The sequence below is a fragment of the Malaclemys terrapin genome, chromosome 4 (genome assembly GCF_027887155.1).
Source record: "Malaclemys terrapin pileata isolate rMalTer1 chromosome 4, rMalTer1.hap1, whole genome shotgun sequence".
Lineage (NCBI taxonomy): Eukaryota > Metazoa > Chordata > Testudines > Emydidae > Malaclemys > Malaclemys terrapin.
This window is the reverse complement of record NC_071508.1, coordinates 144,104,152-144,128,180: the sequence shown is the minus strand read 5'-3', so window position 1 is coordinate 144,128,180 and position 24,029 is coordinate 144,104,152. Positions and strand designations below refer to the sequence as shown.

General features: G+C 43.2%; 1 protein-coding gene across 1 annotated transcript; it reads left to right on the top strand.

Moving 5' to 3' along the window:
- The first annotated feature begins 1,641 nt into the window (after positions 1 to 1,641).
- Positions 1,642 to 15,697, top strand: MAPK1IP1L (mitogen-activated protein kinase 1 interacting protein 1 like). The gene is made up of 4 exons (XM_054025761.1): positions 1,642 to 1,737; positions 10,837 to 10,864; positions 11,418 to 12,131; positions 12,932 to 15,697. The coding sequence occupies exons 2-4, from the start codon at positions 10,841 to 10,843 to the stop codon at positions 12,941 to 12,943; spliced, it is 750 nt and encodes a 249-aa protein (XP_053881736.1). The 5' UTR covers positions 1,642 to 1,737; positions 10,837 to 10,840; the 3' UTR covers positions 12,944 to 15,697.
- The last annotated feature ends 8,332 nt before the right edge of the window (positions 15,698 to 24,029 follow it).

The following is a 24,029-nucleotide window of genomic DNA, read 5'->3' as shown; positions in this document are numbered from 1 at the left end:
TGCATTCTGAGCAAGTGTCTCAGCACAAAGTGCAGCCCTCCCCTTTTGCAACTGGGAGCGGTTTCTGCCATGCAGCGTAGCAAAACGGGAGCGAGAGCACTTTGTGCTGATACAAGGGCAGCTCTCCCCTGCAACCCGGTCCGGACCTAGGACCGGGTTTTGTTGTGCAGGGCCAGGGACCGGGTTTTGTTGTGCTGGGGAGCTCAGCCACGTGTCCGGCTCGCACAGAGCCCAACACCCTGTTCTGAGCAGCAGGGTAAGGGGGGCAGGAGAAGGGGCAGGGAGGTTCTGGAGGGGGCAGTCAAGAAACGGGGGGGGGGGTTTGGGGGGAGTGGAGAAAGTTTTGGGCAGTCAGGGTACAGGTAGGGGGTAGGGTCCTGGTGGGCAGTTGGGGGGGGGTCTTAGGAGGGGGCAGTTAGGGGACAAGGAACAGGGAGTCTTAGGTAGGGGGTGGGGTTCTGGAGGGCAGTTAGGAGCAGGGGTCCCAGGAGGGGGCAGTCAGGGGACAAGGAGCGGGGGGGGGGTAGGGGGCTGGGAGTTCTGGGGGGGAGCTGTCAGGGGGCAGGAGTGCGGAGAGGGATCGGAGCAGTCAGGGGACAGGGAGCAGAGGGGTTTAGATGGGTTGGGAGTTCTGGGGGGGGCTGTCAGGGGGCAGGAGTGCGGAGAGGGATCGGAGCAGTCAGGGGACAGGGAGCAGAGGGGTTTAGATGGGTTGGGAGTTCTGGGGGGGGGCTGTCAGGGGGCAGGAGTGCGGAGAGGGATCGGAGCAGTCAGGGGACAGGGAGCAGAGGGGTTTAGATGGGTTGGGAGTTCTGGGGGGGGGCTGTCAGGGGGTGGGGAGTGGTTGGATGGGGCGTGGGAGTCCCAGGGGTCTGTCTGGGGGTGGGGGTGTGGATAAAGGTTGGGGCAGTCAGGGGACAAGAGGCAGGGAGGCTTAGATAGTCCTGGGGGGCAGTTAGGGGCAGGGGTCCCAGGAGGGGGTAGTCAGGGGACAAGGAACGGGGGGAGGGTTGGGAGGTCAGGGGGGGCGGGAAGTGGGAGGGGCAGGGGCGGGGCTCCTCCCGTCCTCTTTTTTGCTCGCTGAAATATGGTAACCCTAGTGGTAGGGCTGTGTTTGTTCTCCTTCCCTGGGAGCTGCTGTTTCATTGTTTGTTTCATAGCATATATGCAAGTGTCATGTGACTTATTCTTTCACATTAGGCTGTTGCTATTTTATTTGGGTTTTTCTTGGCTTCTTGCAAGGGGTTATTTCCATGATCAGCCTCACTGGTCGGTGCGCTATTGTTATTTGCTAATGGCCCAAGCATGGGAGTCTCTCGCCTTCTTCATTGCCGTGAACGGCTCTGCCCCTCACAGCTGCACCTCTCTCGCCTTCCACTAGGGGCCGCTGTGGCGCCCTCAAAAATCGGCAGCGGAGCAGGGAGGGAAGGAAGGGGCCTAGACAGGGGAGGAGGCTGGAAGGTGTCACGTGATCCATCTCGCGCCCGGAAAGGCCGCTCGGAGCTCGGGCTTCGGGCCGCGGGTGGAGGTTTTTTATCACGTGACCCGTCTTTGGAGCGAGGGGGCGGGGTCCGATCGCTCCTCTGTCGGGAAGGGGCGGGGCTAGCGGACGTGACCTTCCTGTTGGGGGGAAGAGACGCACTTCCGCTTCCGCGTGCGAGGCTGGGTCGCGGTGCTGCTGTGGGGCCGGCTTCCTCCCTGCTGCCCTCGGTCTGCGGCGAGCGGTGCCCTTCGCAGGTAGGGCGGGGGCCGGCTGGGGGCGCCGGGGCGGGCCGGGCTGAGGGGCCTGGGAGGCAGGTGGGCTCGGGGGCCCGAGGCGGGGGAGGCTCTGGCCCAGCCGGGGTAGCCTCCCTAGGGCTTGTTCTGACAGATCCTAGCCGTGGGTCTGATCCTCTGGGCTGGGGTCAGGCCTCTGGTTCCCTCCAGCGCCCCGCGGGTGGGGGGGGGGGAGGGTTGTGCCTGGGGATTAGGAGCAGAATCTGGTTTCTCCGCCCTGCATGAGGTGATCCGGGGATTTATTTTTAAGGCGGTGGAAGGGTTTGTTGGGTTATATTGGAAGCCGCTGCTAAGCCCTTGCAGGGTGTGGGTGTGGATGTGTCATGCGAACCGTGTAGACGAGTGTTCCAAGGTTCCTCTGTGACTCTTGCTGAGGGGATAAGCCCCACTACAGTCCCGTACACTAGAGGTTGCTGACCTAGTTATTGCCTCCTGCTAGGTGCAATTTATCGCACTAAAAGGAGGTGCCTCAAAGTACAAACACCATCTGCAACCTACACAGAGTCATCCATCAAAGCTGCTATTTGTGCGCACAGCAAAGTGTCATTAAACGAATGCCACCCTTGGGATGACAAGAAATATTGCACAAAGGAATTCAGTTAATGCGGCAGCATGCTGTATTACATCAGGGGGCATTTTGGTAACCAGTTGGTTTGTTGCTTAGTAGCTGATCATAAAAATAGCATTTATACTAATTAGTGCTGTGTTCTTACACAACATGTAAAAAGCAAAGAGGTTCAGTCTAAACTTTGTTCAGCTATATATAGTGTAATAGTACAAAAAATACTGTGTGTTTTGAGTGTCTGTTTAAAAAAGCACCCATTAAGCTTATAAATGCTTATTAAAATGTATATAAACTCGGGTACAAGGACACCTCACTGAAGAAAGCCTTTGGCGAGCCTATTTCCTTTCAGTATGACTTTAGTTCAGATCATGTGAGATGTAATACTTAAACTTTTGTAAGCTGTTTGAGTTAGTATCACATGACATTCTGATTTTAGAATTAATGTGCAATATTATGTACAAGTTAAATACATTAATTGGCTAATTCACAGACTTGAAGATTCCCCACTGACGAATTTGAGCATAGATTAGTGGGTTTCTGCTGGGTTGGGACTAAGCCTGACACAGCAACATTTCCATCAATGAACTGGAAGTGTCACTGATCAAATTTGCAGATTGGCAGAGTGGTAAATAAGGAGCACTGAGTACTCATACAGTGTGATTTGTGTCATTTGGCAGCCTCGGCCTGTTCAAACAAGATGGGTTTCTGTACATCTGTATGCGGAGATGTACATCTAGGAATAAGGAATGTAGGCCATACCTGTAGAATAGGGGGTCTGAAGTCTGGAAAGCTATGACTTTAAAAAGGATTTAAGGTGTCTTACTGGACAAGCATCTGTATATGAGCTCCCAGTGCAGTGGTGTGGCAATATGGAGGTGATTTTACCTCTGTATACATAGTCATCCTATTCCATGTGTTAATCCCATCAAATGCGGACAGAACTTCAAATCCTCTTCCTCCAAATTCTCTGATGCTGTAATTAAGGCTACGAATCTCTCACGGAAGTCACAGATTCCATGATCTCCGTCACTTCTGCAGTGGCTGGCCCGGGGGCTGCATGAGCAGCTCGGGCAGCCACACCGGCCACTGCTGGCTGGGGCAGTCTCAGGCCACCGCACCTGGGGGGAGGTGCCCACCGCACCTAGGGTGGGGGGACGCCAGCAGTAGCAGGAGTTTGCGTGTGGAAGGGGGCTCTGGGCTGAGGCAGTGGGTTGGGTTAGGGTGTGGTGAGGGCTCTGGTCAGCGCTTACCTGGGGGGACTCCTGGAAGCAGCGACATGTCCCTCTCTCAGCTCCTAGGCGGAGGTGTGGCCGGGCAGCTCTGCACACTGCCTCTGCCCACAGACACCACCCCCACAGCTCCAATTGGCTGCAGTTCCCAGACACATCACTGCTTTCAGAGGGTTGGGTAGGGACCCCGCCAACGCACCTCTTCCCCCACCCCACACTCACCTCCCCAGCACCCAAGTTTTAGTTAGGGGCATATAGTAAAAGTCATGGACAGGCAACAAAAATGATTAGGAGTATAGAACGGCTTCCATATGAGGAGAGATTAATAAGACTGGGACTTTTCAACTTGGAAAAGAGGCGACTAAGGGGGGATATGATAGAGGTCTATAAAATCATGAGTGATATAGAGAAAGTAAATAAGAAAGTGTTATTTACTCCTTCTCATAACACAAGAACAAGGGGTCACCAAATGAAATTAGTAGGTAGCAGGTTTAAAAACAAACATGCAATGCATTGTCAACCTCTGGAACTCCTTGCCAGAGGTGTTGTGAAGGCCAATTCTATAACGGGGTTCAAAAGGGAGATAGATAGGTCCATCAATGGCTATCTTCCGTGAATCTATTAGCCAGGATGGGCAGGAATGGTGTCCCTAGCCACTGTTTGCCAGAAGCTGGGATTGGGTGACAGGGCATGGATCACTTGATGATAACCTGTCTGTTCATTCCCTTTGGGGCACCTGCCATTGGCCACTGTCAGAGGACAGGATACTGGGCTTGATGGACCTTTGGTCTGGCCCAGTATGTTCTTATGAATTTTCATTTACTGCCTGTGACCTGTCCATGACTTTTACTAAAAAAAAACCCCATGACTAAAATATTGCCTTAGCCATAATCCTGTCACACCACATGCTAACCTGTCTTTGTTTATGCCTTCCCACCACTTTTTGGTTTGGCTTCTCTTTTTCCTTTACTCTTTATCTGTTGGACTCTCTTAACCACATAGTTATCAGGACTGTGCTTTACATGACCAAACCATATTTTTTTCATGTATGGGTATTATTTCAAGTGCATCTCCAACGTTCATGTTCTTCACATGGCCTTTCCTGCTTACGCCACTTATTCACCTCAACATTTCCTTTTCTGTGGGACAGATCACTTGCTCATGTTTCTTCTTTGTTGTCTAACACTCAGGCTTGACCTACACTAGAAAATTAGGTCGATTTTAGCTATGTCAGTCTAGTGTGGAAAAATCCACACTCCTGAGCGGCATAGTTAAGATGACCTAAGTTCCCATGTACAGATCACTAGGTTGGCAGAAGAATTCTTCCGTTGACCTGGCTACCGCCTCTCAGGAGGTGGATTATCTACGCCAACCCTCCTGTCGGTGTAGGTGTTATCTACACTGTTGCATTTTAGGTGTAGAAAAGCCCTCAGTACCATATACTAAAACTGGATAGACCACTGTTTTATAGATATTTACCTTTTAATCTTCTTGTCACATACTACAGCACTTTTCTCTCTTTTTCTCTCTGAGCCAGGCATTTATTATCTGAGCTCTAATTTCACCATTTTTCCTGATTCTGAAACCCATATACTCGAAACATTGCATTTTCAGTAATGTCTGCCCATCTAGTTTCAAGGATAATTCTTCAGTGTTCATATTATTGAAGTTATATACCATATACTTTCTTTCCTCTGTTTATTTTGAGCCCATCTTTCTTCAACACATCTCTCAATTTATCAGTATCCTCTTCTAGACTTTCTGCAAACAACTTGCACCAAAGTTCTGTATATTTCTTGTGAGGTATCCAGGGTGAGCATAAACAAGAAAGGGCTCAGTGGTGGAATACATTGTACACTTCTGGTATCCATATCTTAAAAGTATGTTGAAAAATAAGAGGGTGCAGACAAGAGCCACAAATTATTTCAGGGTCGGAGAAAATGCCTTACAATGAGAGACTTAAACAGTTCTATCTGTTTAGATGATTGAAAAGAAGATTAAAAGGTGACTTGACTAGAGTGTAAATACCTTCAAGGGGAGAAAATATCAGGTACTACAGTGTTCTTTAATCTAGTGGAGAAAGCCATAACAAGAGCCAATGGCTGGAAGCTGAAGCCAGAAATACCAAGAGGAAGTGATGGATTCTCCATCTCTAGATGTTTTTAAATCAAGAATGGGTGTACTTCTGGAGAATATGCTTAAGCCATACCCAAGTTACTAGGGTCAGTACAGAGGTAACAGTGAAAATGAATGGCTTGTGATGTACAGTTCAGACTTTATCTAATGGTCCGTTCTGTCCTTAAACCCTCTGAATCTGAGAATAAAGAAGCTATGTAATGCTAAGAGAAAGTGAAAGAATAAAAATGTGGTGAGGCAACAAATAGAAATCCCAGCAGGAAGGAAAAGAGTGGGGTAGGAATATGAAAAAAAGCTTTAAGAAACTTACATGCCCAAATAGTTCAGTCTTCTATGGGAAACACTCTTATTTTGATTTTTAAGGTGAAGTAAACTTGGCTCTTGAGTTGTAAATAATTGATACCAAGGGCCATGTGTGTTTATGGCAATTGCCCTGCCATTCCTTATGCCTGTCCTGGAAATAGCTGTTAGTTAGTTCCAGAGAATATTTAAAAATCCTACAAAGCCCTTTTTCCTGTTCAAGCCCAGTTGTGGTGGCACAAGGACAGAGATTATCAAATCTCAGTAGCTAGTTAATGACCTAATTATTCGCATATCTCCTCCACATGTATTTATAGTCCTATAGTGAAGAATGATTGTGCGGGTCAGACTGAATGATATATTTGGTGTGGAGGGGGACTGGAAAAAGTGGCAGGGCTTCTCATAAAGCATGAAGTATAGAAAAAGAATGGCTAATAGATCACCAGCACTTAATGTTAGGGTTAACTGAGTAGTGTTTGGGGGGGGGGGGGGCGAGAGAGCGCGAGTGAGTAGCAGGAGAGTTGGATATGATTTTAAAAGTCGGTGTAAATTTATGTGACTTCAGGAGTATGTAGTCCAGTTGTTAGGTCTGCTGTGGAATTGGAGGCTGCTGGAATGTTATGCCCCATTTCATCTCTGGATCGGAATAATGGAGTATCTAGCAGGCCCTCTTCTTATCCTAGATGCTGGGGGAAGAGGGAGGTGGTTGGCATCTAGAATCAGAATCTTTTCACAGACCATTCTAGCAGCTCCATCTCCCTTCCCCTGATTCACCCTGTTGTGGCTGTATATGTAGGTGGAGGCTGCTGAGGCTTGGTGTCTCAAAGCTGCTGGATCTGTTGGAGCAGGGCATGGAGCTGGCATGGAGGGTGTTTCCAGAGGCAGGGGTCTTTATAAGACAGAATTTCCTTTGTCTTGCCACAAATGGAGGGAAGCGTGACTTGGGTTTGATTTCTTTCTTTCAGTTCTGTAATCATCCCCACTCCCTGTCAAACTCTTAAACTAGATAACGCCTTTCTCCCTTATACCCAAAAAGAAGCATTGGAAATAGAAGAACAGGAGTACTTGTGGCACCTTAGAGACTAACAAATTTATTAGAGCATAAGCTTTCGTGGACTACAGCCCACTTCTTCGGATGCTGTAGTGGGCTGTAGTCCACGAAAGCTTATGCTCTAATAAATTTGTTAGTCTCTAAGGTGCCACAAGTACTCCTGTTCTTCTTTTTGCGGATACAGACTAACACGGCTGCTACTCTGAAACCTGTCATTGGAAATAGAGTACTTCATCTTCCAAATTCTTGCGCAAAAACCATGTCCGTTAAATTAATTGGCTTCATTTTTGTCTCTGTAAGTGATAGCACTTGTGTAATGGTTTTCTAGGAAACGTATAGCAAAATAGCTGGTTTCAACAGGAAAATGAGATTCCATATACTGTTAACCACCCCCTTTTCATAAAATGAAGTCAGCATCTCATTTGCTGCGAACCCATGCAATTATGAGCCCATGGCTAGCAGTGACTTTAAAATGGAATTATTGGATGTTGCTGAATAAAAATACTTTCCACTTCTGAGTCTAACTAGCTGTAGAGACTAGGTGGGTGAGGTAATATCTTTTATTGAACCAACTTCTGTTGGTGAGAGACCAGCTCTTGAGCCACACAGCTCTTCTTCAGGCATATGAAAGGTACTCAGAGTTTCACAGCTAAACACAAGGTGGAAAAGATTGTTTAGCATAAATAGTTAACATGTATTCTAAGGGACCATTCAAGGTAGAGTGGTCTCTCACCAACAGAAGTTGGTCCAATAAAAGATATTACTTCACCCACCTTGTCTCTCTAATATCCTGGAACCAACATGGCTACAGCTCCACTGCATCTAACTAGTTGTAGGCATATATGAAGAGTATCAAGGGGAAAAGATGTCAAATGAAGCATTTACAAATTGATCTGGCATATTGAGACTTTAATTGAAGCATAATGACCATACTGGGTCTGACGAATGGTCCATCTATCCCAGTATCCTGTCTGACGGTGGCCAGTGCCAAATGCTTCAGAAGGAATGAACAGAACAGGCAAATTTAGATTGATCCAGCCCCAGCCTCTGACAGCTGGAGGCTTATGGACATGTGGTTGCATCCCTGACCATCTTGCTAATAGCCATTGATGGGCCTATCCTCCCCAAACTTATTTAATTCTTTTTTGAACCCAGTTATACTCTTGGCCTTTCCAAAATTCCATGGCAACAAGTTCCAGAGGTTGACTGTGCACTCCGCGAAGAAGTACTTCCTTTTGTTTGTTTTAACCCTGCTGTCTATTTCATTGGGTGACCTCTTGTGTTCTATAAATGGGTAATACTTCCCTATTCACTTTCTCAGACTATTCATGATTGTCTAGACCTCTGTCACATCCCTCCTTTTTCATCTCTTCTAAGATGAACAGTTCCAGTCTTTGTAATATCTCCTCAGATAGAAGATATTCCATACCTCAAACATTTGTGTTGCCCTTCTCTTTACTCCAGTTCTAATATTTCTTTTTTAAGATTCAGCAGCCAGAACTGTACAGAACTGTATTCAAGATGTGGGCGTACCATGAATTTATATAGTGGCACTATGATATTTTCCGTTTTATTTATCCTAGTTGTTTCTAATATTAGCATTTTTGATTGCCACTGCACGTTGAGCAGATGTTTTCAGAGAGCTGTCCACGATGACTCCAAAGACCTTTCTTTAGTGGTAACGGCTAATTTAAACCCCATTATTTGGTATGTATAGTTGGGATTATGTTTTTCAATGTGCATTACTTTGCACTTATCAACATTGAATTTCATCTGCCATTTTGTTGCCCAGTCACGCAATTTAGTGAGATCCCTTTGTAACACTTCCCAGTCAGCTTTGGACTTAACTATCTTTAGTAAGTTTGTGCTGTCTGCACATTTTGCCACCTCACTGTTCACCTTCTTTTTCAGATCATTTATGAATATGTGGAACAGCACAGGTCCCAATACAGATCTTTGGGGGATCTGTATTTTCACTGCGTTGAACAACTTGAACGGAATATTAATTTAAATATAATTTCTAAAACGTTTTAGTGAAAAACTACATAAAATATAATTAATTCACCTTAATGTATCTAATATGTTTTAAGGGTTTACTTTTAGGGCTCTGGAAAGGGGAGGGGGTAAACTGGTATGGCAAGTCTACACTAAAAATATAACCACAGTAGGGGATACTAGATATAAAATGATTGTCCTCTGACCTGGCACCCGATACATGCATGGGATTAGCCCATTTATGCACAGAGCATTTAAATTTTACTTGATGTCTACTAGTTTGAGGGTTAGGCCTACTTGCCAAAGTAAAAATTATTGTTAAAACCTCACACCAGGCTATGTCCTTTGTAATTTAACGGAATAAAACAATTGTGCATTGTTTTTAACGGCAACATTGTCAATCACCACAGAAAAACGTTCATTGACTATATTTGACTAATTTTACAGATATTTAGTTAGTATTTTTCAAAGTGTTTGGTCAAATAGTGCAAAACATGTTGAATGTACCATTTGATAAATATATTTGATGAACACTGTTCAGCCATCCCTATTTATATTGGTTTTGCTTTTTGTTATTCTTTCCCTTTCCGGATTCACTGCCCATTGTCTTTTTCTATAATAAATCATGAGTATCTATTCCTGAGCTGGCTTTGTGGTCTGTTTCTTCTCTTCCCATTATGTTTTGTATTCTAGCTCCTGCCCTAGAAAAGCTTTACTCTTTCCCTACTTTCCTCACAAATCTCTTCAGGCCAGAATAGATGATAAAATGCTGCCTTCTGGCCTTAAGCTCTGTCCATCAGTCTCTCCAGCTCACTCCTGCCCACCTCATGCCTATCTATGCACCATAGGGCTTAGAAGTTAATTGGAGATCTAATAGCCTGAAGATTAAATCTACTAGCCAGAGATTGATACGAAGGCCAGGTCTGCACTACAGACTTTTGCACCTCCACTTCTTTATGCCTCCCTCTAGCCTTCCGGCCACAGTGATGAAGGGCCATCTGCCACCCATTCTATCCCTCAAGATTTCTGGTTGCTACAAAGTATCTCCACTACTCTGCACCTCCTTTGTTTGTGGGCATCCTCAATGAGTAGCTCAAGGGCCAAACTTTGCCAACCCTCAATTTGCCCAAGCAGCAGACTGAAACCGGTTTGATTCAGCTCACTGCTGCCCATGCTGTTCCAAATAGGAGCAGTAAAAACTGACAAGATGTCAGTTTTCATCCTGCTGCAGTTTGGGAAGGTTCTGAGCAGCAGTAGACAATGGAATGGTTTGTCTTTAGATTCACTAAGACAGCATCTGTTTAGTCCACATTTTGAAGGTTGTCTTCACAAATTTAATGCTACTTAAAATGAGCGTTTAGATTCTGCAGAAACTGAGGGCAGTTGCCTGGGGCAGCTTCCAACTTGCCTTAAGCACATGCAATTCTTAAGTTCTGGTTATATGGTCCAATTACAGGATAGGTAGGTCCCATCTATCATGTTATGACTGGTTCCCTGATGTGCTGGAACTGTAGTGTAGACAGAGGCCCTACTAAAACTGACTCTTCTCCCATGAGAGAACTACCTTAGTCCGCTCTGGCAACAGATCGATATCTGTTCAGCTCTGAATCCTGAAAACAAAGCCGTGGTTGGGGAAACACTGACATCTAGTAGAGTAGAACTGCTGTGTGCACTGAACCTAGACAAATAGGCAGGAATTAGCTTCCTTACAAGCTCCTGCCTGAAACACTTTGAGAATTGCTTTCAACTAACTTCATTTTTATTTCTTTATTTCTTTATTTCAGTAAAATGTCTGGAGCTGATGACTTTTCGGTAAGTAATCACATTTTTTTTCTTAATCGCTTGGCCAAGCAACTTCATTCTGAATTCCAGACAGTTATTTAAGAAAAAATGGGGAGGTAATTCTTTTGGTGCTGCAGTTGTGGTATTAGCTGTGGAGTGAGTAGATCAATTCAGAGGGCTAAATGTACTAAACTGTCAGATGGTCTCCTTGGGATTTTCAGGTCTGAGATTAGTATTGCAATGTAATTCCAACATGATGCCTTCAAGGTAGTTATATAGAAGATGCTTAATGACCCTTCTCTCTGGGTTTGCACTGAAAAGGTTGCTTATTGTCACATATGGTATCTCTCCTTTTGTCTTCAGTTTTATAGCTATAGCATGTCAGAATACCTCTTAAATTCTATTCTATAGTGAAGCTGTTCTGAAGAGAGAAGCTATATGAAATTAAGCACATCCATGTGGGAGCTAATATAGCTTTACCTAACGATATTGTCCAATATTTATAAATGTAATGGATTGCCATGCACAGTTAGTGATTACAATAGCAGGCAGTTTGCAGTCTCACTGGTGCTCTATTTTCTAGTTGGCAGATGCTTTACCGGATCATTCCCCTGCTAAAACCTCCAAAGTGAGCAATACAAAATCTGGTCAACAAACTGGTCAGCCAACACAAGGCTGGCCAACTTCCAATCCTTGGAACACCCCAAGTGCTCCACCTACGGGGCCATCTGGATTGCCACCAAATACAACAGCCTCCAGTGTGCCATTTGGACCTCCCCCAACAGGAATGTATCCTTCAATGCCACCTGGACCGCCTGCTCCATTTCCACCTCCTCCTACTGGACCCTCTTGCCCTCCTCCTGGTGGTCCATATCCACCCCCATCTGTGCCAGGTCCTGTCCCACCAGGGCAATATCCTCCACCAAATATGCCCTTTCCAGAGCTTCCAAGACCATACGGTGGTCCAACAGAGCCAGCTGCACCTCCTGCTCCTGTTGGGCCATGGGGATCCATGCCTTCTGGAGCATGGGGAGCAACAATGGGAGGGCAATATCCTGCACCTAGTATGCCATATCCACCCCCTGGGCCATATGCCACTCCTACCCAGACACCCGGGGCTGCACCTACAGTACCGTGGGGTACTGTCCCACCTGGAACATGGGGACCTTCACCACCGGGTCCATTTCCTCCACCCACGGGATCATATCCAGCTCCAGGACTATATCCTACACCCCCTAATCCTTTTCAAGTGCCATCTGGTCCTGCTGGTACTCCATCAATGCCTGGTGGTCACCATGTGAGTATTTAAATTGTACTGTGTTGAACAGTTCCAAAATTTATCACACACAAGTGCTGATGTTGGGCAGTGGAAAGACCACTTAATAAAATGGTATGGACTGTTAGAACTGCTATGTATTTTTTCCAGTCAACAGTTTAATGAGAAATTAGCTGCCTAGTGGAGTTAAAAAGTATGGGAATGCTCAGTTTATGCAGTTAACTCAGATTTGAAATACTATTAAGCCTGAGAACTATGACAATAGTCTTTAGGGTTGTATTTTATTGGTCTGCCAAAAATACTTCCATTTTAGACATCACTTTGATGTGTTTTCTAAGCATGAACGTGCAGCTACGACCCCTTGCTTAAATGAGAGAATGGAAAGAATTATTTGTATAGGGACTAGAATCAAAGGCCATGTCCACACTAGCACTTTTGTTGGAAAAAACTTATGTCAATCAGGTGGGGGGGGGGAAAAACACCCCCTGACTGACATAAGTTTCATTGACATAAGCACTGGTGTGGACAGTGCTATGTTGGCAGGAGATGCTCTCCCACTGACATAGACTTACTTCCGCTCGTTGGGGTGGTTTAATTATGCTAACTGGAGAGCTCTCTCCCGTTGGTCTCTAGTGTAGACATAGCCTTAGATTGTAGAACTACCGGTAAAAACCAAAACAAACCACTATAGTAACAATTGACTTGTACATTTAAATTTGTCCTTGCCTTTAATTGAGACATTTGCTTAGTGCTGATTTGAGGATGTATTGTTGTGCTAAAGCCATAAATTGACCTTGAATTTCATGTTTTAATTTTTACAGCCTTACCGTTGAATTCATGCTGGGCAACAAAGTACTGTAGCTTTCCACCTTCATCCACTATTTACAGAGATTTTAAAAAAATTTGTTTCAGTAACTTTTGGAATTGTGAAGAGCAGTCACCTCTTGTACGTACTTCTGAGGTATGAAGGAGTAATCTGTATACATTTTAACTTGCTCATATGCTGGCATCTTTTGGTTTATTAAAGTGAATTAGGATGAGCAGACAGTCAAGTCCGGTGGTTCTTACTCAAGGCAGAGCTTCCTTTGGGGGAAAAAGGAATTGCCAAGTGAGTAAGGATTACAGGATCAGGCCTAAAGTCTTACTAAAAAGTTAAGCATTCACTGACATTTAATGTTTAAGTTTTGATACCAGACTTGTGGGGGTCACTAAATGGATGGATGGTCATATTTTGTCTATTTTCTGGTTATTCCAAGATATCAGTAAAAACAACATATTTTGAGATTTCTTTGTGAAATCTCTTAATATTTTAAACATGCTACAGTAATTCAGCATACTAAAGAGAAATGGAGCATGTGAATTTGAAGGTGTTCTCAGCATTTATATAAATATACACTCAAGCAGAATTTCTCTCAGATTCTGGGACTACAGCGGAGTGGTCATAGGCCAAAGTACTTAGTCTAACTTGTATGCACACCTGTTCACATTCGCAAACAGGCATTTATGTGCAAATCAAGTAGCTGGATGTGCAGTTCAGTTAATTTAAATTCACAAATGTGAAGTTTGTGCATGAAAATGAGGGCATAATTTTGCCAGCCCAAAATTAGCAGTGGTGACTAGAAGTTTGGCTTGTTCTCTACATGAAGATAAACTGATCCCACTGGGAGATAATCCTGTCTCTTAACTTGGGTTCTATCCATCTGAAACTTGGCTTTGCTGCCAAGCGGTGTAAACTCTGCAGAACTTTTATTCAGCATCCTTGGAAATTAAGCCTGAGTTTAAATTCAAGTAGTCCCGTGGCAAAAAGCTGCTTTTGGCCTTCCACATAGTCCTATCGCCTAGATAGAGCCTTAGAATCCATCTCCCTTCTGCCATAGTTTGAAAATGAGCCAGTCTTATGTCAGAGCTCCATTGAACATAGTAATTGGGTAGTCCCTTTGTTCATACCTAAATGTACGTTGTACCTTGCTGAATGACGTGATCTGATTTGGTTTTAATTGAATGACTAGAATTCTGTGTAGCTGCCTTTCATCGGAAGGGTCACTGCTATCAATTTCATTTTCCTGACTGAGAATCTTTATGGAATTATCATACTGGTAGTTTTGCATTACCAAGACACATTCTTCACTGAGACTTGGGCTTTTTTTAATTCATTATGGTACTTTGATTACCTAGACTTTCTGTGACCAGGCAGAAGTTATTTTATCTCAATCTGGGAAATCTTAATTTAGCCTCTGTTGGTGGAATTAAAAAACTGAATTAGTAATACTGACGGATTAGTAATACATCGGCTCATTAGGAAATCCCTTTTCATAGTGGAACTGTGAAATCAAGGTAACTTTCTCTTCTCTCCCTTACTATGGACTTCTGCATGCACAGCGTAGTGGACTTTTAAAAATAAACTGACTGGCCTGGTAGTGATGTTGAATTCAGCCATAGTCTCTATGGCAGTTGCAAGAACCCTGAAATCAATGTTACAGAATAGTGCAGTCTGTCAAGGAGCTGTGGCCACTCTTGCATCTTGACATGAGGTCTAATAAATAGCCAAGGTAGGTGTGTTTTGTACTAGGAAGACAATAGTGAAACTGAACACAACCAATTAAGATTTGTCCCTAACGTTCAACATAAATCATAGTATCTCTGAACACTGGAAATCAGAACCCGAAGAAATATTTTTAAATCGGATATTTCATAAATTTAGTGTAGACTACTATTCCCATAGAATATAGACTTCAAAAATTCAGTGTTGAATTGACTTAAATTTCTCCAAGACTGATACGACTTCTACACGTGACTATAGCAAACATGCTTTGTTGCATCTGCTCAAGTGCATTCGGCATGTGCGGCCTTAGTCTGTAAATTGATCTAAGGAAAACCTAAATTATTTAAATGAATTGATCCTATAGTCACAATGTGGGTTGAACGTGCACTGGTCTGGATCTGTTTGCAGGGGAAGGGGCCAGATGTAGAAAATACAAAGTTAACATATCAAATTGTTTTTAAATGGGGTTTTCCAAAAGTAAATAAAATAAATGTCTGGTTTCTTCCTGGAATGGGCAGGATTTATTACTGGAAAGGTTAGGCTAAAATTCAGATACACATGGGACACTTTTTCAATGCATATTCATATTTCTTGAAGTCAAGAAAACTGTTTCATATCCCCTTTGTTTTGTGAGCAAGGATCCTTGCATAGCAGTGATAGGGTTTATCTGTTAATGTATTGTGTAAAAACTCAAGTTGTCACTATATGCTGTGTAGTAACTTTATCACATGTAATGTCAAGTGTGAGCAACTTCTGGCCTGAAGCTTTTGCAATGGAATTTGTACATTTCTATGCATCATTTAAGTTAAATTGCTGAGAAGTTTGTTTTGACTTGTGCTTTGAGATTGGCCTACTGCATTTGTTTACAATATGAAATATAAGCAATCACATCTTTAAAGTATAGACTATCACCTGCTGCTGTATTTTCTTTAGATGAGACAAATATTGCTGTATGATAGTGAAAAGCTATAAAAACAGGATTTGATATTTTTTTGAAAATGCTGTCACTTTTGTATAAGATTAGACATTAAACGTATTTTCAAGACTGATGTTTTTCTGTCTTTCAATTCCTGCTTTTACCCACTTTTGCCACACTTCAAAGCACAAATTTCATATTGATTCTGAATAGCAAAAACAGGACTTCCCTGAGTGAAGAAAGTAAGGAAAAGCTGAATATAAATTTGGAATTGTTTGGCCTCTAAAAAGGCTGCTTGTGACCCTTGGATGCAGGATATACAGAAAGCATGGATGTAACACTGCAGTGCTGTCTGTAGCACCTCTTATGTAGAGCCTGTTTTTAAAAACTGTCTTGCTAGCTAGTGGAAATTGGACATCGTGGATGTGATTTGTTCAGGATTCTATAGTCCTTTGGCCTTATCTATATTGGGGGAGGTACCATTTTATAAACTACACCTTTTCTCCTAGTCTAGACAAGGTCTATGCATATGTACTCCTTGTATACCACGTGTGCCTTCCAGGGAAAATACATACTGAGCTGACCAGTGCCTGAAAGGTCATGCTCCCACCAAATGACTGGAGGATAGCTAATGTGACGCCAATTTTTAAAAAGAGCTCCAGAGGTGATCCCAGCAATTACAGGCTGGTAAGCCTGACTTCAGTACCATGCAAACTGTTTGACACTATAGTAAAGAACAAAATTGTCAGACAGAGATGAACATAATTTGTTGGGGAAGAATCAACATGGTTTTTGTAAAGGAAAATCATGCCTCACTAATCTGCTAGAATTCTTTGAGGGGGTAAACAAGCATGTGAACAAGGAGGATCCAGTGGCTATAGTGTACTTAGATTTTCAGAAAGCCTTGGACAAGGTCCCTCACCAAAGGCTCTTAAGCAGAGTAAGCTGTCATGGGATAAGAGGGAAGGTCCTCTCATGGATTGGTAACTGGTTAAAAGATAGGAAACAAGGGATGGGAATAAATGGTCAGTTTTCAGAGTGGAGAGAGGTAAATAGTGGTGTCCCACAAGGGTCTAGACTGGGACCAGTCTTATTCAACATATTCATAAATCATCTGGAAAAAGGGGTAAACATTGAGGTGGCAAAATTTGAAGATGATACAAAACTACTCAAGATCATTAAGTTCCAGCCAGACTGCGAAGAGCTACAAAAGGGTCTCTCACAACTGGGTGACTGTGCAACAAAATGGCAGATTAAATTCAGTGTTGATAAATGCAAAGTAATGCACCTTGAAAAACATAATCCCAACCATACATATAAAATGTTGGGGTCTAAATTAGCTGTCACCACTCAAAAAAGAGATCTTGGAGTCATTGTGGAGAATTCTCTGAAAACATCCACTCCAATGTACAGCAGCAGTCAAAAGAACAGAATGTTGGGAGTCATTAAGAAAGGGATAGAGAATAGACAGAAAATATATTGCCTCTATCTAAAGCCATGATATGCCCACATCTTGAATACTGTGTGCGGATGTGGTTGCCGCACCTCAAAAAAGATGTATTGGAATTGGAAAAGGTTCGGAAAAGGGCAACAAAAATGATGAGGGGTATGAAACGGCTGCCACATGAGGAAAGATTAATAAGACTAGGATTTTTCAGCTTGGAAAAGAGACGACTAAGGGGATGTGATAGAGATCTTATAAAATCATGACTGGTGTGGAGAAAGTAAATACTGAAGTGTTATTTACTCATAACACAAGAACGAGGGGTCACCAAATGAAATGAATAGGGAGCAGGTTTAAAACAAACACAAGGAAGTATTTCTTCACACAATGCACAGTCAACGTGTGGTACTCTTGGCCTTCACAACATCTTCTGGCAAAGACTATAACAGGGTTCAAAAAAACTAGATAAATTCATGGAGGATATATCAATGGCTATTAGCCAGGATGAACAGGGATGGTGTCCCTAGCCTCTGTTTGACAGAAGCTGGGAATGGGTGATACGGGATGGATCACTTCATGATTACCTGTTCTGTTCATTCCCTCTGGGGTACCTGGCATTGACCACTGTTGGAAGACAGGATACTGGAATAGATGAATCTTTGGTCTGACCCAGTATGGCAGTTCTTATGTTTGGCCAAAGTAAAAGTTGCGGGAGAGAGAGAGAAAATTTAGGTAGGAGAAGTTCTATCTTCCCTCCTAGCTTACAAGGTAGCAGAAGTTGTTAGGGGTGATAATTGTGTTTTCTATCATTGAAACCATGTACACTTGCCTAGTGCTGCTAGCACTGTAGTATCTAGAGCCAGCCCACACTCTGACTGCACCTCTCCTTTCTGGTCTGAGTGAATCCCCTCAAGTGATAGGCCTCTTATCTTTTCCTGTCTCGGGATTTTGCAATTTTTCCACTCTGACACTGGGACCTGGGTACTGACCTATACATACCCCCTGCTTATCATCCTGCAGGAGCACCTCTGTTTCTTTCCTTTGGGAACCTATAACCAGTATTTACCAACCACCTTCTTGAAGTATTTAGTCGTTAGAACAAGTATATGAGAGGATATTAAAATAACTTCTCTCTCACTACTAAGATGTTACCTCACCCACCTTGTCTCTCTAAGCTAGCGTGACCAGACAGCAAGTGTGAAAAATCGGGACGGGGTGGGAGGTAATAGGCATCTATAAAAGACAAAGCCCCAAATATTGGGACTGTCCCTATAAAATTGTGACATCTGGTCACCCTACTCTAAGCCTCTCTCATGTCTAATTTGATGTTTCACTACATGCCAAGTTAGAAAACCTTTCCTCTTAATTTACGGGTACAGAATAGAACCAACTTCTATTCTTCTAGCAAGACCAGATCCTCCTGTGTGTGTCCATGGGACTCTGGTTCTTTCTGACCAACACCAGTTTCACTGTTACTCAAGGAGAGTGGGCTAGAGCCATTGAGGCTACCTGCACTGGTGTTCTCCTAATGATCCATTAGTGTAAGCTGTTAACTTTAGAAAGGGCCTCCTCCCTTTCCCTAGCTTCACGCACCTATCTCCACCCCCATGTCTTGGAACACAAGCACGTGAAATCACATGTTGGGATACAGGCCTTGTCTGCACGTAGAAGGGTTTGCTGGTGTAGATACACCAGTAGGGGTAAACTGGCAGCCTTCCCAGTGGTATAGCTTAAACCACTTCTCCGAATGAAGAAAGCTGTACAGCCAAAATGCTGCTCTTGCAGGTACAATTGCATCTCCACTGGAGCTTTTGCTGGCGTAGCTCTGACAGTCAGGGTGAGGGGGAAAAAATCCTACCCTGACCCATATGTATACGCTAGCAAAACTCAAATGTAGACCAGGGTGAAGTTGGAGACTAGCTGTCTGATTTGTGTGGAAGTCACGTACCTTATGGCTTCTTTGCATTCCCCTACTGCCATGTTTCCACTAAAGGCATTATACCGAGAGTTCTGATCAGCAGCTTGAAACTCTAGAAGTGTTTGCAGTTAACTGTAAATGAAATCTAATAGACTGTAGAGAGTCACCTTACTGTTCTTCCTCTATCAGGATCTCTTTCCCATTACTATGTAGAGGCAGCACCTGACATTGCTGCAAATATACATCCCTTCCCATATCTGATTAAACACACACATGGAATTAGCTCTTTCTCTAAGGACCCTTTTTGAGAATCCAAAATCAAAAGATGAGAAATGACTCGAATTCCCTCTGAGATGCTCTGGCTGTACATAACTGGTGTGAGGATATTTAGTTTGTTTACCTGGATCTCAGATAGTAAAGTATCCCACAGGCTCACTTAAAGAAGTGGCAGATTATTATTACTGTTTCTTTATCAGGCTGGAGCTCTGATCACATGACCCGAGGCGGCATTAGGAATAGAGTGTATACAAAGGAAGATTGAGTTATTTGCGAGCTATTACTTGTATTTGACTGAGCTGTTCGTAGAGGCTGAAAACTGAAACTACTTACTCCAGTGTTGTTCTTACCCAAGGTTAAGTGTTAAATTTCTATGTGACAGCCTTGTGCAAGTGCTCAAACTATGGTAACGGTTATCTGCATGATTTGAACTCTGTGTGCATATTCCCTTCCTGACGGATCAGTCACTGGTTGCTTTTTTTTTAGGGATAACTCAGACCCAAGTGCAGCTAGAATATGATAACTGTAAAAGGGCTTAGATGCGCAAAGCATGAATGCATGTAGCATAAATGGAAATAAGTGCTCATGCTCCTTGGGAATAGTCTATTATACAAAGCGGGAGTTGTTAGCCGTGATCCAGAAGACTGCCAGAGAGACGGTATCATTAGGGCTGTCGATTAATCATGTGAGTTAACTGCGATTAACTCAAAAATATTAATTGTGATTAAAAAAATTAATTGTGATTAATCGCAATTTTAATCACACCATTAAACAATAGAATACCAATTGAAATTTATTAAATATTTTTGGATGTTTTGTACGTTTTCAAATATATTGATTTCAATTGCAACACAGAATACAACGTGTACAGTGCTCACTTTATATTATTAGTTTGATTACAAATATTTGCACTGTAAAAATGTGAATTGAAAAATACTATTTTTTTAATCATACAACTACTGTAATGCAATCTCTATTGTGAAAGTGCAATTTACAAATGTTGATTTTTTTTGTTTGTTAAATAACTGCACGCAAAAACAAAACAATGTAAAATTTTAGAGCCTATGAGTCCATTCAGTCCTACTTCTTGTTCAGCCAATCACAAGACAGACAAGTTTGTTTACATATGCGAGAGATAATGCTGCCCTCTTCTTATTTACAATGTCACCTGGAAATGAGAACAGGTGTTTGCATGGCACTTTTGTAGCCACCATTGCAAGGTATTTAAGTGCCAGATATGCTAAACATTCGGATGCCCCTTCATTCTTTGGCCACCTTTCCAGAGGCCATGCTTCCATGCTGATGATGCTCATTAAAAAAAATGTGTTAATTAAATTTGTGACAGCTCCTTGGGAAAGAATTGTATGTCTCTTGTTCTGTTTTACTCGCATTCTGCCATGTATTTTATGTTATAGCAGTCTCGGATGATGATCCACCACATGCTGTTCGTTTTAAGAACACTTTCACTGCAGATTTGACAATGCAAAGAAGGTACCAATGTGAGACTTCTAAAGATAGCTACAGCATTGGACCCAAGATTTAAGAATCTGAACTGCCTTCCAAAATCTGAGAGGGACGAGGTGTGGAGCATGCTTTCAAAAGTCTTAAAAGAGCAACACTCCAATGTGGAAACTACAGGACCCAAACCACTAAAAAAGAAAATCAGCCTTCTGCTGGTGGCATCTGACTCCGATGATGAAAATGAACATGTCGGTCCGAACTGCTTCGGTCATTATCAAGCAGAACCTGTCATCAGCATGAATGCATGTCCTCTGGAATGGTGGTTGAAGCATAAAGGGACATATGAATCTTTACCGCATCTAGCACGTAAATATCTTGCAACACCAGCTACAACAGTGCCATGCGAATGTCTGTTCTCACTTTTACCTGACATTGTAAAGAAGTGGGCAGCATTATCTTCTGCAAATGTAACAAAACTTGTGAGTGGACTTATAGGCTCTAAAGTTTAACATTGTTTTAATTTTGAATGCAGTTATTTTTTGTACTTCTACATTGGTAAGTTCAACTTTCATGATAAAGAGATTGCACGATGGAGGTGAATGGAGAGAGATTTTTTTTTTACAGTGCAAATATTTGTAATCAGACATATAAAGTGAGCACTGTGCACTGTATTCTGTGTTGTAATTGAAATCAACATATTTGAAAATGTAGAAAACATCCAAAAAGATTTAAATAAATGGAATTCTATTGTTTAACAGCACGATCAATCGTGATTCATTTTTTTTAATCCCTTGACAGCCCTAAATATCATCATCATTCTCTACCGTTGGCAGCCTCTTTGGCACAGCGGTTACTTTAAATTTCCATCTAATCTTTCTTTACAGACACTAAACGTCACACGATTCCTATGGCATTTCCCCATTTTCCTGCTAGGAAATCTGAGCACAGGCACCCAGGTAATCAGTGGCATAGCTTGGAACAACTGTCAGCCCTCAGAATTACTGAATAATACCAGCTGCCTCTCGGCTGCAGCTTCTGTGGCTTAGCTACAAAACATCCTTCCTCCCTCTGTTATTTACTCTTCGTATTGTAGCTTCCTCCTCCATGATGGTGTCTTGCTGGTTCTGCACGAGGCCTGTTTCAGCAAATGCTCACCCCGAAGAGCATCCATGTTGAGGCGACAGGCAGCAAAATCTATCTTGCCATGTTCTACTGAACTCATATAAGCTTCTGTTCTAAGACTGGGTAAACATACAATGACAGATCTCCAGGTTTGCAGGCCTTGTTTAACAGAATAGCCTGAATCTACTACAGTTTTTCTCGGGGGGCTTGCGGATTGACTTTTTCTGCCAAAATTATAGCAAAAAATGGCACGAATGCAGAGTCCCAGTTTGGACAATAGAGGGCATAATGGCTATTGGCTTAACAGAGAGCAAACTGTAATTAACAAGAGCTGACGCATCTCCATTGATTCTCTCCACATGGTCAGACACAATTTGCTACTCAGCAGTGTCTCAGTGAATCTAGCAACCCTTTCAATGCTTCATACTGCACCAGTACACTAGGGCAACTTTCTGTTTTGTCTCTGCCTGGTGCTAGCCCCATGAATTGCTTCTGCCCTTGTTTCTGAGGGGAGAGCAAAGCCAGCATAACTCATGTACTCACTCATGAGTTAACGGGGTAGTGGCCTTGTTTTACTCACTTCAAATCCATCAGCCTGGAATTCTCCTCTCTTTAAAATCTAGACTTTATTATAGGTTGACGGTGGCAGATCTCAGACCTTCTCCCTCAGCCGCAGGTATGACTTTGAATGCTGCTGTTTTCTTCCACCTGATTTTCTTAAGTAGTATGAATCCCAGTGCATTTCAACATCAAATGTCTTCACAACAGGGATTTTTATGATCTCTCATTTAGTTTGATGGTAAAGACAGAACACAAATTGGTAGCTTCCAGAATAATATACCCCCAGTTTATAATAAGACTTAATATACATTTATATTAAATTGTGTGCCCAGGGAACAGGGTGGAAGAAACAGCACCTGGAGGAAACAAATTCTATACGAACCATCCCATGTAACTAACAAAGCTGATCTAATTTGATTCTTTTCTGATTTAATGTGCTATAGTAACTAGTCATGGATAATACCCCAATCATCACTGTTCTATATTAAAAATAAAAAAGTGTCTCCCTTAAGCTAAATTTATCAAGTGCAAGAGACGCATTGTTTGGCCCTCTATCAGTCAGATCAGTTTGAACAGCCCCATCCTTTCCTCCTGAACCTACGGCAGGTCATTGTTCCATGTAACTTCAAATAGGGCCCTTACTCTCTCCCACTATCTTCCCCTAGACGCAGCTTCTTCACCTTGCTCGTTCCCACTCTAGCCCCCGGTCAGGACTCAGGTCTATGATAGGAGTGGGTGGATGAGGTTCTGTGGGTTGCAATGTGCAGGAGGTCAGACTAGGTGATCATAATGGTCCCTTCTGGCCTTAAAGTCCACAAGGTAAGATGGGTTTTGGGAGCTTGGGGATGGGGAGAGCTGGAATCTATTTGATGTCATGAGGAGAAAAGGAGCTTGAATGGCTATTGTGGGGGGTGGAGCCTGTCAGGTAGAGAAAGGGAGAGTCTTGGAGGAGATTGAGGACCTTCAAAGGGTACCTATGCTCATCTGAACCACACACTAGAGGTTCACCCATTGTTAGGCAATGGTGGCTAACAGATAGGGCACCGGAATGGGGTTCAGGACGCCTCGGCTCTACTCCCAGTGCTGCCCTGCTGCGTGAACTTGGGCAAGTCCCTTCACCTCCCTGAACCTCTGTGCCTTCTCCCCCCACCTACTGGCCTTGTCTGTGTAGAATGGAAGCTCATTAAGTGCACCCTATAAACAGTTCAGTGCACCTTCAGCTCTCCTAACAGAGGAGGAGATTTAATGTCTGGCTTGAAGTTAGTTTTTAGATTTTTTGAGCTCTAATTTCTATATATTAGGACTGAAATTGCGACAGTCGTCACTTTAGTTTATCCTTGGAAAGCAGCTTCACATTCAAATCGACAGCAAGAGGCATGGGGAGCTCACAGGCCAAGTATGCAGCGCTCCCGGCTACAACCTTCTGCATACTAGAGAAAAGCTGCACCGTGTTCCACTCAATGGCATACGAGGAGCTGCCTTTGCTTTAGTTTTGCACGAGGGGAAGTGAAATGCACCATCCAGACTTCGACGTTTGTAAACCATTAAGAGAAGAAACTACACCCGGATTGTCGGCTCTACAAACAGCTGCTGTGCTTCACAATGGAAAAACAAGCAGGAGGCAGTCACCACTTGGCTACTATGTGCAAAGGTGGTGCCAGCTCCTTGCAAGAGGACAT

Bases quoted from the DNA above. Each gene is read 5' to 3' on its own strand.
- MAPK1IP1L (XM_054025761.1), top strand. From the start codon at position 10,841: ATGTCTGGAGCTGATGACTTTTCG. The intron at 10,865-11,417 runs GTAAGTAATCAC...TCTATTTTCTAG, and splicing joins CTGGAGCTGATGACTTTTCG to TTGGCAGATGCTTTACCGGA.